We start from the raw sequence: 15,354 nt of genomic DNA on the forward strand, positions 1-15,354 counted from the left end.
TAAGGAGTTACAATAAAAATCTTTATTTAGGTTTGGTCAGTACAGGTAAGATATACTGGAGTCACAGAGCAATATGCATTAACAGGATACAACAGTTCATAAAAACTGAGTAACTATGCACACAAATTTCTTAAACATTCAGTCATCTAAAGAGAAAATGCACAGATGTATGGTGGAAAAAACTGTATCTAACACTGAACTACTATAGGACTCCATCAAAAGTCCAACTTTTAGTGATAAAACTACTGTACTGGGCAAACTTGGCAGTCATAAACCCACATCTACTCTAACAAGTCTGAATGGTGCGTAAGTATAGTAACAGCAGGAGTAAGAATGCCCTCACACAGCACAGGATCTAGGGCAGACAGTTATACAGACATCATTGTGTTATACTTTAAGGAAAGATTTCCATTTACAACTTCACATTAACTCATACAAAAATAACTTGACCCTACACAAAATGTCCTTTTAGCAACATTCAAAGTAATTAACTGTTACAATTTCCAGAGTGGCAGAGATATTGAAGCAAAGAAAAAAAAAAAAAAAAAAAAAAAGGAAAGGAAAAAAACACACACCCACAAAAAAGGCAAATTGTGACGAAAGTATGCATTAATTTTCTGGACAGTATCCTCTCCCAAATTAAATGACACTGTATAAAAATTTGCTGGAAAAAATTTTACAAAATGGAACCCTGTACATTTACACTTGAGTCCAAGCCATTCTGAGCGTGGCGGGAACCCGCAGTTCGGTTACCTTTCCCACTCACTGTCTTTTCCTCTTGAGGGTCATGACTGGAGTCTGTGTCATTTGAGTGGTGTGTGAGAGAGTTTTCACTGCCCGTGGGAGAGTCTACACTTTCATACCCCGCACTGAGTTGGTTTACGTAACTACTACCTCCTCTGCCAGTTCTCTCCTCTGAGCTGCTGGAGGCCTTATTACCGTTCCCTGGAGAAGAAGGAAAGTCATCTTCGGTTGTGTCCCCCTCCCTGTGAAAGCCAGACCCAGACGTCCTCTGCCGGGAGGAACTGCCGTTGCTCGGTCCGTTGGCCAGACGACTGCAGTCTTTACCTGCGGCCTCCGCCTGTCCTACAGGCTCAGAAGACGCAGTCCTGCTGGTACTCGGGCCTGGGGCTTGAGACTGCTGCTGTTGGTACTGAGCCAACTGCTGGCGCGTCTCCTTCAGTTGCTGCTGAAGAACTAGAATGGTACTCTGCATACCCTCTACTTCTTCGTCAAGTTGAATGATGAAGTCATTCAGTTCTGTGCAAAGGAGAGTCAAACCTACTTTAATATCTCTGTAACACTTAAAAATATTTCTTAGTGCCTGCACAAAACCAGGCAGTAAATGTTTAAGTAAACAAATACAATTCTAAAATCACAAAAGAATATTTAAAAATTCTGCTTGGAATTTTAAAACAGCCGTTCAACAGAGTTTGCTTTGGGGGGAAAGGCAAAAGCTTAAAATAAATATACTAAAGCAACCAAGTTTAAATTGATTCAAACCATCTTGCCATATACAACTGGTTACAGCCCATAAAATCTGCTGCACACCTGTTTACCTGCGGGCCATGTCTGGCCCCTTACTCCTCACCCTCCTAGCCAGCATCTCCGCTCCATAGCAGCTTCGGCCCCTGGGCAAGTACGGGCCCTACTCTAATGCTCCAAAGAAGCCTATGCTATAACCAAGGATCATTCCACATGGAAGAACAAAATTCAAAGACAGTAACTCTTGAAAACTGATAAAAATACATGTCTATTGAGTTCTAAAAAGACTTTCGGGGAGGGGGTCCTTTACTACTATACAAAATCTCCTATTTATTGTTTTTACATATAGTAAGGGCTAAGAACTATTACTTTAAAAAAGCAATTTTAAAAATACTATTTGACTACTGACCTTCTTTGCAATTAACTGTCGGATACACAAATTCTCAGTTTAATCTTCAGAGATGGGACATCTACCTCACTATTAATTTTCCTCACAAAGGAGAAACAGCATGGACACAGCCATACTTGCCCAACATTAAAGGGATGGCAGCTGACAAGTTCTGTTGTCTTAGCAAACAACCATCACATCTTATTCACTAAACAGGATCTTAAAAGGTACAACCAATTTTATCTATTTTTAGATCACTGGAAATAGCCAAGTACTTCACTTACAGAAACTGGTTAAATGAAGATATATATTCTCCCCCTTTTAAGCACTAAATAAAAATTCTACAGTTATATAATGTAACAGGCTTTCTATCTTTTGCCAAATCCCACCCCCCCCCGAAAAAAACTTAAGAAATTTGCACAATAAACAATTAGGAGTGGGGGGTGGTTACTAAAATGAAATGGCTTTGTTTTCCTGCCTCAACTGGAAATACTTCAGTTAAAATTTTATAGAACCACTGGCAGAGATTAGCATATACATACTCTACTCTATAATATTCATGCCTGGCAGTACTTTAAAGCCAGTGCAAAGTTAACCAAACTTTTCAAAAAACCCCTTACCATCCTGACTGCTTTTAAGCTCCTCACTATATTTCTTCTGTAAAGCCAACTCTGCTTCAAGTTGTGCAATACGTCCCTGGGACAGCTGCCTTCCAAGTTCTTGATTCTCCTGGATAAGCATTCGACACTTCGCCATTAACTTTTTGCCTGTTTGGCTGCAAAGGAAAGAGCCATTCATCACAAAATGAAGACAAAACTCTCTACAACCTTCTTTGCTTGCAATTATTATAGCAACAGATATAACACGTACAGAACATAACTATGGCACAGCAGATGCCTCCCTATAATTACCATCTTCTTTTCCGGAGCATGTCCATCTTGTACACTTCAGTCTTTTGCCAATACAGCAACAAAAGTAAGATCTAAAGAAGTACCTAAATGGGCACTTTTTGTTTCTATTATGTTATTAATTGATTCCCTATTTTTAACCCAATATTATTTGAAATAGAAACAGGCCAATTAATTAACACACATTTCAGATATACCAGTATTAATAAAACACTAAAGTACTTAGCTTTATGGAACAGAGAGGTTCTTGAAAAGGTAAATGCAACATCAATCACAAATGCACAACTTCTTCAATACTTAAAATATGAAAAATCAGTACCTACAAATATATAAATGAATGAGAGTATATTCTTGCTAGATTAGATAAGATTGCCTCTTTTTTTGGGGGGGGGGAGATAGTTAGATTTACTTTTTATTTATATTTAGAGGTACTGGGGATTGAACCCAGGACCCTGTGTATGCTTGCACTCTACCACTTGAGCTATATACCCTCTCCCCTTTATAAGGTTGCCTCTTAATAGGTAGTTCTCACAAGAATGTTTATTGCACTGAGAGGCCTGTTCAGCAGTTGTTTTTAAAAAACCTTAAGACTATTTCTATTCATCAATCCCTTATTTAACTTCTTTATGTGATATGAATACTTTTGAGCTATCTTAAAACTACTTTTGAAAACTTAATATTCATATGTGATTTTATCCATGTTGTAAAAGATTATCCTTGGGACACAAAAAAGATCGGGGTTACTTATCACGAATAATGCAAACTTCTAAATATCTGCCAAATTAGGAGTGCCATAGTTTCAACAAATTACTTACTAACTGCTAGTGCTATGTACTGTATGCATATACACAGCAACTGCAAAAATGCAATCCAGGTTCATCCTATATATTACTATCAAGGATGAGATGAAAAATAAAGAAAAAAAAGGATGAGATGCATTCTGAAGTAATATATCAGGCAAATGAAAGCTCCATTAAGAGACTTAAAAAGAATAGAGTATGTCAGCAAAATTTTTAATAAGGTCATTCTGAATTTTACTCCATCACAAGAATATCAAACTATCCCTATCCAAGTCTCAAAGGTAGTATCACAATTTTATACTTAAATCAGAATCCTTTAAAAGTGACCATTTCTATTATTTCTGATGAGGCTAAAGAAAAGTAGTAGCTTTACTGAGACGCTGTTACTAGTGCTTTTGGTTTCATTTTTGCAAATGCTGCGCACACACTTTTTAAATGTTTTAAAGTGGGGGCACTTTCTAAGTGATTCTCATTCTCTGGCTCAGTGTTGCCAGTTTCTTCTACCAAAAGCACATGTTCTAGTCTAAAATGATTCAAGCAAATTTGTAATAGAAGTTTTCCTTACATAAATCCTGGGTTACTACTGCTCAAAGGAGACTCAGATGAAAACCACAAGTCAGCCTTGGTAAGGGTTTTATTCTGTATATAGCAACTGTATCAGCCTATATTCCTGTTCATGGCTATTATAGCTCCAGATAACCCCTAGCTCCTATGAGCACACTCAGACTTCAGATACTACTGAACAGGAGTTTAGAAATCAAATGAGGAATTAAGACACAGGCACCACTGTCAAAGACAGTGGTGTTCCTCCCACTTACGCTCCCACTTTTTTTTTTCCCCGAAGTGTATAGCATCACTGTTTACCAACTAACCTGAAAAACCTTTTATTATGAATTTAAAAAAGGAAACTAAAAAATCAGTAAATTAATTGTGACCTGATTTAAGCTCATATAAAATATCAAAAATTCTTTATTATTTTAATGGAGGTACAGGGGATTGAATCCAGGAACTTGTGCATGCTAAGCATGCACTCTACCACTGAGTTGTACCCCACCCTCTAATCACAAATTCTAATGCCAAAAATATTTCATTTATATTTTTATAAATGCCCATTCTAAAATAATCCTATCACTTCTAAAATTAGTGATTACTAAAACAAATCTTAACAAAACTGCTCTTTAAACATTCTGTAATTTTAAATCATTTTACTAACTGTCATGTAAAATATGTTGTTTATCACACCACAAAAAATGGTAAGAATAAATTACAATAACTTGTCTTTGGAATAATTTCTTTTAATTACAAAAAAAAAAAAATCCAACCCACTCCCCTAAATCAAATAACCCACAAAGAAAATGTAATAGGAAATAGTTTAAGAAAAGGACTTATAAAAGAGAATGGACACTGTACATTGCTCTGTTATCAAGGTGAAGGGAGGCAGGGTATTTGAAAGGTGTACACACCAGTACCTAAATGTTTAAATGCAAACTGAAAATTGTCAAAATATTGCAGTATATCCCTCTAAATGCTCTAAAATAGGTGCACTGTCACGTGTATGAAATATTTTAATTAAAGAGGACCACATAATTCAGGGCATCTTTCTCTCTCTCAAAATTAAAACAATAAAAAAGTGAAAAACAAAACAAAAAGCCCACAACCCATTCTATTTGAATTATTCCAGAGTATTGACTGAGCATTATTTGTTTCAAATTAATACTGGGTTTATAGTACCTGAGAAACTCTGGCTTATAGCTTAGTTTTACAAAACAAAAATCCATTTATAGGTAATTAAAATAAATTATGATTCATTAATACAATGGAGTAACCCTCACTTTTCACCTCCACCTTTCTTCACACTGTTTCAATTTTATACGTATGTTATCTTATTAATAAAACATAATTTAACAGTAAGAAGAAAAAAACCTACCTCAAAGTTACTGTTATTAAGTGGCAAAGAAAGACCCTGGCTAAATTTGAGTACATGTTAATAAATACATTTTATGAATTATTTCTTGACCTACTAAAAATACATATAGGCCTTTTCTACTGTGATCTTAAATGGCATAAAATATACACAAAAGCCTTAATTCAGGCACAATCAACTAATTTCAAACAGATTTGGTTACTTACCCTCCAACCCCCACAAATAGTGAGATTTTTAGAAGCGGATTTCTTGCTGTAAAGTCACACAAACCACTTCTTCATCCCACCCTCTGCCCCACAATCAGTTCCCTAAAGCACAGACATGTAAGATACTTACAATTGATTTGAATGATTAAGAGAACTTAAGTCACCCTTGTTAAAACTGCACTTAAACGTTGGGACAATCTGGAACATTTATCTTCCACTCATCTTAGACTCCATTATCACCAAGTGAAAATTCGAATTGGTGACTTAAAGAATGATCTGACGAAAAAAATTCACCTCCAGGATTGGATGGAAGCATGAAGAAAATAATGCCTCATTTATCTAAATGATCAAATGAATTTGCTAGAAATGATCACTATACCTTTTTTTTTCTTCCCCAATTCACAAAATGTCTCACTTAGGCCAGCCCACCGTTCCAATACATTCTGTCCCCAATCTTCTGGCAGGCACCCTGTGAAGCTGTCCCACATTACTTTCTACTGCAATATCCTGGGACAAGGTGTCAAAAAGTAACAAGTGTCAAGTCTCCTTGTCTTTTATGATACCAGCTGGAAAAAAGTAGGTCTTTAAAAAAAATGAGACACAGAGCCTTTTCCTTCACTTTGAAGAGCACAGCAACAATTTTTTCAAAATCAATCTGCTCTCCACAGCCCCCCCAAATCAAAACGTTAGAAGTACAACAAAATCATCATAGTAATCCTTGAACTTAAAAAAAAAAAAAAACCAACTATTTCAAGGCACATTTAATTTAATATCAAGAGTGCAATACAAAAGGCCCAAATACAATGAAGGAACACATTCCCCCATTAACACCAACGACAATGCTCTTTCAACATGTGCCTGTTGAATGGAACGGGGATTTAATAAATTTCACTACTGAAAAAAATTACGCAGTGAGTCTCATCACAGCCAATATCCTTATACAATCTAGTCGTGAAATGAGTGTTTATAATGCTTCAAACAGTTTAAATCTGAAGTTTGATACCACACCATGTTTGTACAGTCCTCAATAAGATTATCTACAGTATTAGCAACCATTCAAAGAACAAACCATTGAGTAAAACCACATTGATTTAAGGCTCAATCAAGTAATATAGAGCCCCAAACTAAATGGTTAAATATATGAACTACTTGTACTTATTTGATTCTCATGACTATTCAGTTGGTTCTTAGCAAATAAACCCTTTAAAGGCAAAATTCACCTTATTTGAGTTTTGACCCAGAAGTTCAACAACAATCACGAAGTCCACAGTCTTATTGGCAAAACTGATATACAGTGTCTCTAAGTCACTATGCTCAAGGTTAAGAGCGATGCATATTCCATCTTTACATTTTACTGAAATTTTACATGTTCAATTCATGATTTTAAATCTCTAGGTTTTCATTCCTCCAAACTGTCTGAAGACACAGTGTGCCACAGACTTAAGACTTCTGTTTCTCCCTCTATTTTCTTCAAACAGAAACATTTCTCAAGTGTCTACATGTTCTAGAAGGGGAATTTTTCGTAGGTGGCCACTTCTTCGGAATAGTCCGACGCCATCAGGCCTCTGAAGCAAGGGGAGGGGGAAGAGAAAAAAGCTGAAACACAAGGTTCATCTGGTAAGTTTTACATTAACCATTTACAAGCTGGATAGTATAAGAATGTGGCTTTTTTGGCTCAAAAAGTCTGAGTCTTGGTGTGGAAACGAGTACTTGGCTGTCCCACCACAGCTTTCTCGTAGTGGGACTGTCAGGGAAGTCTTGACTGGGGAGTATGATTTGTTTACCTATCAGGCGTAAACTTCCAGGCACTCAGTTCATTTTGGGCTTGTTCCAGTTTGTCTTTAGTCTGTTCCAGTTCACCTTTCATTTTTAGGAAAAACAAGTTGATCGCTGGGTCCACCATTGTTGATCTCAGTTGGGCAACGCTAGGCTGCTGGACTTGCTTGAGGTACTGGATTTGAGTCTGTGCAAAGCAAAAAAACCAATTACTACCAAATCAAAGGAAACATATACAAGATGGGATAGAATCTGTTTCATTCAAGTCCCTCTCCCACTTTGGTCTTAAAATCTTCTTAAAAACAACTATTTAAGGGTATCCATGTAGGAATGAATAAAGGCCATTTGATTGCATTCTGTATTGGGAAACTTTAAAGAGACACGTTCACGACCAAAATAGTACCCCCTTCATCAGTGTTCTATTTACTAAAAATGCTGATACCCACTGGAAAAAAAAGCCAAGTTTAAAATATTAATTATATAAGAGTACAGCAGTTTACTCATTCAAGTCTGTGCTTATGGGAAATTACTCTTTACAAGACCCCTAAAAATACACCAAATCCAAGATTATAATTTCTAATATATTTGCATTTCTAAATTTTAGAATATATAGTACTTACCTATTTACATGAGTTGACATTACAGCTTTATAAATAGCACCTTAACCCAAAGTTAAGCGTATATTCATTTTTTTTCCCCCTTCTAAGTACATTTGAATCACAGCTTTGTAAAGCTAGAAGGTAGCTGACCTGGTCCAAACTGCTTATTTTTGAGAGATTAAATAAGCCAATTGTCCAAGGATACAGTCAGTTCAGTGCCAGTACTAGAACTAGAATTTTAATTCTCAAGCCTCCTGACTCCCAATCTAGGATTTTTTTCACCACACCAAATCCCTCTACTTACATATGAAACCTTCAATTTCAACTTCAATTGTACTATTTACTAGCACACTAAAAATACATTTCTAAAATATGAAATAGAGTTTATTAGCATTAAATGCATCACTTTCTTCACACCCAAAGTAGATAGAGTTCAAGATCCTCCTCCACACTAAGCCTTGAATAGGATTAAAATGAACATTTCCTAGGCAGCTAATTCCTACCATAAATTTAGTAAAAGAGACAAATATACTAACCAGATTGGGAGTATATTTAATCACTATTTTTACTGAGCAAACAGAACTAATTTTTTTTTTAGCTTAAGGAGATTTTTTAAAGTACCTCATTTTAAATAAAGAAGTACTAATTTTAATTCACTGTAAAGCCAATTTTTAAGGTAATTTAACAGGAATAAAACATGTCACGCAGTATATATCATGTACTGCTATCACTAAAGAAAACACCGCGTAACACCAACACAGACATATTTAAGTTTACGAAGTGAACTACCCTCTCTGCTACCTATAATCTTGCCACTTCCTGTGGTTCTGTCCCTGCTGCCCTTCCTGCAAAATGTCACTGTGTGTTCTAACTGAAAGAACAGTGAGTTCTTCAGATGAAGAGGAGAATTGTAAAAAATGTGGCTGGAAAAAGTTAGGTTGTAGTTGAAAACAACCTTAAAATCTAGGTTAAGGTGACAAAAGGGTGATGAGGCATCACCAAAGGTTTTGATCAGGCATAATATGGTCAAAACTGCCAGTGTACATGGGACAGCTAAAGAATCACTGAGGTGAGTCAACAGCACATTCTGTCTATGCAAGTGTTAAGCAGTACCTGGACTAGGATGTCAAGAGTAGGACTCAAGAGAGAAAGAACTCAAGACACACTGGTGCTTTGAGACATCATCAGCACCATCCATTCACACTCTACCTACCAGGTGCCAGCCCTTTGAATAAATGGTAAAATTCAGAATCCTAAATATCACAAGAATTAAACAGTTTTTTGAGACCAGGCACCTGAGAGGTAGTACTCACACCATTAGATGTGAAAATGCCTAGAGAAAAAAAATTGTGGGGTGTGGGGAGGGAAGTGAGATAGATGTTACAGGAAAAAAAAAAAAAAAAAAAAAAAAAAAAACCCTTAAAAGATAAAATGTTGGTGAGACTTCTTAGAACCAAGAATCAAGGTTTTAAAAAAAAAGCCAAAGGTAGAAATGTGGGAATGGTCAACAGCTGAAATAGGGAAAATGAAAGCATACGAGGGGAGGCTACTCGTCAGCAAAGTAATAGGTAAAGAAGTCATTTTGAAAAAGTGAATGAAGAGAGACTAAAGACTTGTGCAAACGTGGACAATCTCTGCACAAAAAGTGTAAGGCCTGTGAGTGAGCCCTAAAGATCATTTTACTGGTGAGAGAAGAAACAGAACTAGAACTGTGCCCCATAGATTATTAGTCTCCAGAAACAAGAATATTGCCTTAATGCGTTACATTTTAATAAAGTTATCAAACGGAGAGTACACACAAAAATTCAAGAAAATTTTAGCTTTTAAGATTAAAAACAACAGGGATAGAGCTACCTCTATTTTATGTACTCTACATAAAAGAAAGGGCTAAGACTGTCAAAGACAGTGTAAAACTGAATCTAAATTCAACCAGAGCTAAATGATCAAATGTGTCACTAGATTTCTACACAGACATGGCAAATAGTATAAATGAAAGATGTCACAATTAAAAAGACATGGTAGAAACTGCTGATACTAAGAAAAATTGTTTTATGCAAAGAGTAAAGATAGCAGAGGAGAAACTAATTGAACAGCTTGCTTAGAGTAAATGCTCCTTACACTCTCAGATATCAAATTACTTAAACGTTATCAGAACCAATACACTGATTCTTATAAATCACGGAAATTTCAAAGAATAACTTAAAACTTTTGACTTCTTGGCCACAAGAAAATTATTTAAAATCTAATTATGAGAGGTTGTCTATCTAGTATTAAGTATATAAAATTAGCTTAATACTAATTAATACATGTAATAATGTGAACCCAAAACCCATTCCTCAGAAGACTTAAAACATTTGCAACACTTACAGTACACTCTTGCATCTCCTGCTCCTTGGTTGCTAGGCGCATTACAAGGATGTTTTCCCTGCGTGCAGATTCTTGCTGTTGCTGCTTTAGCTTTTCTTCAGACTCCCTTAAGCCAGTTACATCATTGGCTGATGATTAAAAGAAGAGAAAAAAAAAATCCCAGAACACTATGAAATAGTACTTCAAGATCAAACTGAACTAATTAGAAGTAAATTCTGATTGCCTTTGTCAAGGACAATAAAAACCACTAACTACTTTTATTAACAAGGGAATTTGTTTCTGATCCTGAGTGCTCTTTTGGGGAGGGAGTGGTGTTACAGTGGTTCACAACCATCTATTGGTAGACAGAATCATGTCGTTATAATCTAATCTGTTCCCAACAGAACACAGGAAACTTAACTATTTGCATTTGTTATACTATACAGTACTCACAAAGTCCTGATTAATATTGTTTTTAACCTATTCAAAATAAAAATGCCCATAACTGCATGGGTAATTATTACTTTAAGCTTCCATAATGTTAACTTCTATGGATTATAACAATGTCATATAATAATTGAAATTTTAGGATATTAAGCTTTCTGAACTTGGAAAACTGTACTGGTTTTTATACTTACAAAAATAGTACATTAACTCTAACTCAGTGAAAAGTGACAGACTAGAATGGTTTGAAATTATATACTTTACTGAATTATTTTCAGCAGATTTTGAAGAATCCACAAATACACTGCTATGTCCTACTATTAAAATATAAGCTATCATAAATTTATCACTGGTTGCTTCTACATTCCTCCCTTCCAGACTAATAATTCATGCTTCACTTCAAACTTCTCTATGGAAGGGACAGATCAAGAGAAGTTTCAAGCAGTTGTCAGTTTCCCTGTCTATGCTCTCTCAGAACCTTGTACATAATTCAGTTAAAACAGTCATGCCATTACAGGACGACTGCATGTCGATCTTCTCCAATGACTGGGAACTCCTCAGAAGAGAGATCATGTCTCATTCACCTTTCTATTCCTTAACAGCCAACACAGCACCTGGACATAATTCTTTAATAAAATGCTTGAATAAAAATTACTTAGTAAAATCAATTATCCTGTGTTTACAACAACAATCTAAAAGGAAATATTCATATAGTCTTTAGGAAGCTAAAACTCAAACTTACAGTTAAGATCTGTGTATTTGCCCTCCAAAGCTTGCACGTATGCTTCATACTGCTTCCACCTAGAACAGAAATAAATCCATTAGTTCTTACGTTGAAATTGCTTTTATTACATACAAGAAAATCACTTTAAATAATACTGAGAATTCCACTGCATGAATTTTAAGGCCTCTTCCATTTTGAGATTATAAATCTAGTTTAACTTATAATAAATTAGTCACTTCAAAATTATTCCTTCTCAACTTACAGGAATTAGCTAAGAGGAAATAGAGAAAAGTGTTCTCTGCTGAGAATATACTGTCGCTCCCCTGGGTCAGATCACACACCATATAGGACTTTGTATCACTGGCGGTCAGCACAATGCATGGATTACAGAAGATGACTGAAAAACTTACTACTACCTTCAGATATGCTGGCCACCTCAAACAAAAGGCATTTCAAAAACATACCTAATTATAAGGGACTGAAGGTTTTCTCGGCTCTTCTGTGAAAATACTATGTGACTCTCTCCAAGTAAAAAAAGGGGAGAGAATATACTATTTTTTAAACCATACCTAACTGGCAGAAACAACTTGCATAAATGCCATATGCTATTAGAGTATGAGGGGACCTTTCTTCCGTTATATTCCTCTACCCTCAAAATATAGGCCATGTTAGCTACTCCTGGCAATTACTGCAGTTAACAAACTTTTCCCAGTCTTATGCTCCTGGAGAGCAGCCTGTATGCTATCTTGCTTACTGAAGAGCCATATTTTCAAGCTGCTCTTCAGTTAGAGCTAATCAAAATTTACTTGGATTTTAAAATATACTTTTATAATCTTAAAACCTTAAAAACTTTGACAAGTTTGCCATGAGATTTATTAATATTACAATATACCGAACAAAAAAAATTCCATAATGTCACGTTAATCCATTCTATATAAAGACTAGGCCAAGCGCATGCTTATTTTCGGCCTCTTACAACCTAGGACACAAACAGAAGTTCATTCAATGTTTGGGAATGAATAAAGGTGTTTTGTGGAGGCTATTTACTTATTTTAGAGGAACGGAGAAATATGAAAGTTTAACCAAAAACATCCTATCAAGAAGACAGGAAAAAAAAAAGACCAATTAAATAAGCAGCAGTTAAAAATCACCAGGAGAATTAATGAGGAAACAACTCACTTAAAAATCATAAATGAGAAGTCCTTAAAGAAGTTAAACTGACCTCAAGAATATAAACTGCACCTGATTTTGAAAACTTAAAGGTAATTTAACATCAAAAATTGATTTTTAAATTAAGATTGTAGTACTGATTCTGCCCCCCTGCAGTTAAATCAGGGGAAAAGACTTCCCATAATAACTGGAGGAATTATCTAAGAAAGGGTAATAGGCAAGGAGTGTACCGTATCAGAGGTACAGAGAACACAACACATCAGCGGTAGTATATCACAAGTGTTTACCTCTGCAGGAAAGGGCAAGACTATTTTAAAATACTAAGTATTTAGGGGAGGGTATAGCTCAAGTGGTAAAGCGCATGCTTATTAGCATGCAGGAGGTCCTGGGTTCATTCCCCAGTACCTCCTCCAACTGCAAATAAATAAACCTAATTACCTCTCCTTCATAAAAACAAAAACAAAAACAAAGCCAAAACACAAACAAAAAAGAAACCTAAGTATTTAAATTTTATGTGCAGGAAAATAAGGGAATGCAACAGAAAAACTGTCCTATGCATGAGATTAGGGCAAGTAACAGAAAGCATGCCTGCAGCAGAGCAAGAAGCAGGAGGCTGGGAAACTACAGACCCGACAAAACAGTGGAGCATGTCTTCTGTGCTTCTCTGTCTTACAAACCACCTTTTCTCGCCCCCATTTCCAATCTGCTAAATTTACTCAGTTCTTGAAGTAAAAATTCCTTGAAATTTCTAGAGGAAAAAGTTCAGTGACCTTGGCAAAGGTATACAAAAGACATTCATTTTATTTTTATCTAAAAGTTATCTCATAAAAAACTTAACCATAGTGATAAAATGTAGAAATAATATATTTAAATTGTAAAACACAAAACGTGTGATCCCATCTTCTGATTTCTTATATTTAAAAAATGAATAATATAATGCTGTACTTAATCTGCTTTAGTAAGACATAACAGAAACTCAGAACTGGAAATAATCTTTTAAAATAATTTAATCCAACTCCTCTAACCTAAGAAAAGAAAATGAAGGATATAAAGTTAATGAGCTGACCAAGGTCCTAGTTATGAGAAAGACTAACTTTGCTTCATCAGTAAATAATGTATTTCTTCCATGAGAAGTGTATCCTTAAGGACTGCAACTTTTTCACATGTTAAACAGGAAAAAAAAAAAAAAAAAAACCCACATCAAAACAAGTCTATTATTTGTTAAACTGAAAGCTGACAGTAAGGTCTTTCCCCATAGCAAGTTAAACACATGAAGTACAAATGCTTTTCAAGTTGAAGTTCTGAATATTTTTCCTCTACAAGAAAAAAATTCAGGTTACTTGTCAGTCTAGAAGTCACCCAAGCTAGTGCTTTTAGCTCTTTAATGTATCATGCTTTCCTCAATGTTTATATGATGAAGAAACAGGCCATAGGAAAGAGGTTCAAAAAATACATTAAATAATTTGAGGTTGTATTAGCATTAAAAACAAACAATATCTGACATAAAGATTAACAGTATAGAATCACAACATAACGTCCTATAGGAAGACCTTTGTATTTTTGTTAAAAGAACATTTTACCTTAAAATTAATTCATCTCGTGCCATAACTTTGAAGTCTGTTTCACTCAGCCGAACCTATAAAGAGAATTAAGATACAAACTAAGTGCTCCTTCCAAAAATTTTAAATATTAAATACCACTGGCACCTACATTCTTATTTTTATGAAGATAGGATCATAACTTTTAATCCCTCACCTGCTGGTTTCTGTTATTAGGAATTCCTTTATTACTGAAGACACACAAAGTCCCTCCTAAAAGGAACTCTGTACTGATATATGGAACACTTCCATAGTCTGAAACTTAAATGGCTCACTCAGTACATATTATGATTAAAAAACTCACTTGTTTAAAAAAGATAGACTATTTGTTATCTTTAAAGTGGGCATCATTATTAGGGAAATGCAAATTAAAACCCAGTGACTATATTACACCCCTACTAGAATGGCTAAATAAAAAACTGTGGTAACACTAAATGTTGGATGAAGATGGAGAGAAACTGAGAATGCATACACTCCTGGTGAGAAAGTAAAACGGTACAGCTGCTCTGAAGAAGTTTGATGGTTCGTTTTTAAAACAAAAAAATGGATGTGTCATACAACCAAACAGTTGTACTCTTAAGCACATATTCCAAAGAAATGATAATTCAATTTTCACACAGAAACTTGTACACAAATGTTCAAAGCAGCTTTACTTGTACTAGCCAAAAATTGGAAACTACTGAAATGTCTTTCAACAGGTCAAACTATGATACATCCATACCATGAAATACTATTCAGCAATAAAGAGAAAAACTATTGCTATATGCAACAACTTGGATAAAGCTCAAGCAAATAATGCTATGTGAAAAAAAAAATCTCAAAGGATACTTAATACGGCACAATTTCATGTATACGACTTTTGTGAAATGGCCTAATTATAGAAACGAAGAAGTGATTAGTGGTTGCCTGGGGATAAGGACAGAGTGGGAGGGGACGGATGTGACTATAAAGGAGTGGCATAAGAGAGGCTTGCAGTAATGGTTTAG

The 15,354-nt window shown here is 35.3% G+C and overlaps 1 protein-coding gene across 4 annotated transcripts in view; it reads right to left on the bottom strand.

The window, feature by feature from the left end:
- Positions 1–15,354, bottom strand: part of WTAP (WT1 associated protein) — a 23,951-nt gene continuing 8,597 nt past the window's right edge. For 2 of the 4 annotated variants that reach the window (XM_031456636.2, XM_031456634.2), the window contains exons 3-8: positions 14,351–14,406; positions 11,619–11,677; positions 10,454–10,581; positions 7,496–7,674; positions 2,494–2,648; positions 1–1,260 (exon numbers count right to left, since the gene is read on the bottom strand). In XM_031456636.2, coding sequence (XP_031312496.1) covers positions 677–1,260; positions 2,494–2,648; positions 7,496–7,674; positions 10,454–10,581; positions 11,619–11,677; positions 14,351–14,406 — 1,161 coding nt within the window. In that variant the 3' untranslated portion in view covers positions 1–676. Of the gene's footprint in view, positions 1,261–2,493; positions 2,649–6,457; positions 7,675–10,453; positions 10,582–11,618; positions 11,678–14,350; positions 14,407–15,354 lie in introns of those variants that run through there. The other 2 variants (XM_031456637.2, XM_064486510.1) reach the window with 2 other exon arrangements.

The sequence above is a fragment of the Camelus dromedarius genome, chromosome 6, assembly GCF_036321535.1.
Source record: "Camelus dromedarius isolate mCamDro1 chromosome 6, mCamDro1.pat, whole genome shotgun sequence".
Taxonomy (NCBI): domain Eukaryota; kingdom Metazoa; phylum Chordata; class Mammalia; order Artiodactyla; family Camelidae; genus Camelus; species Camelus dromedarius.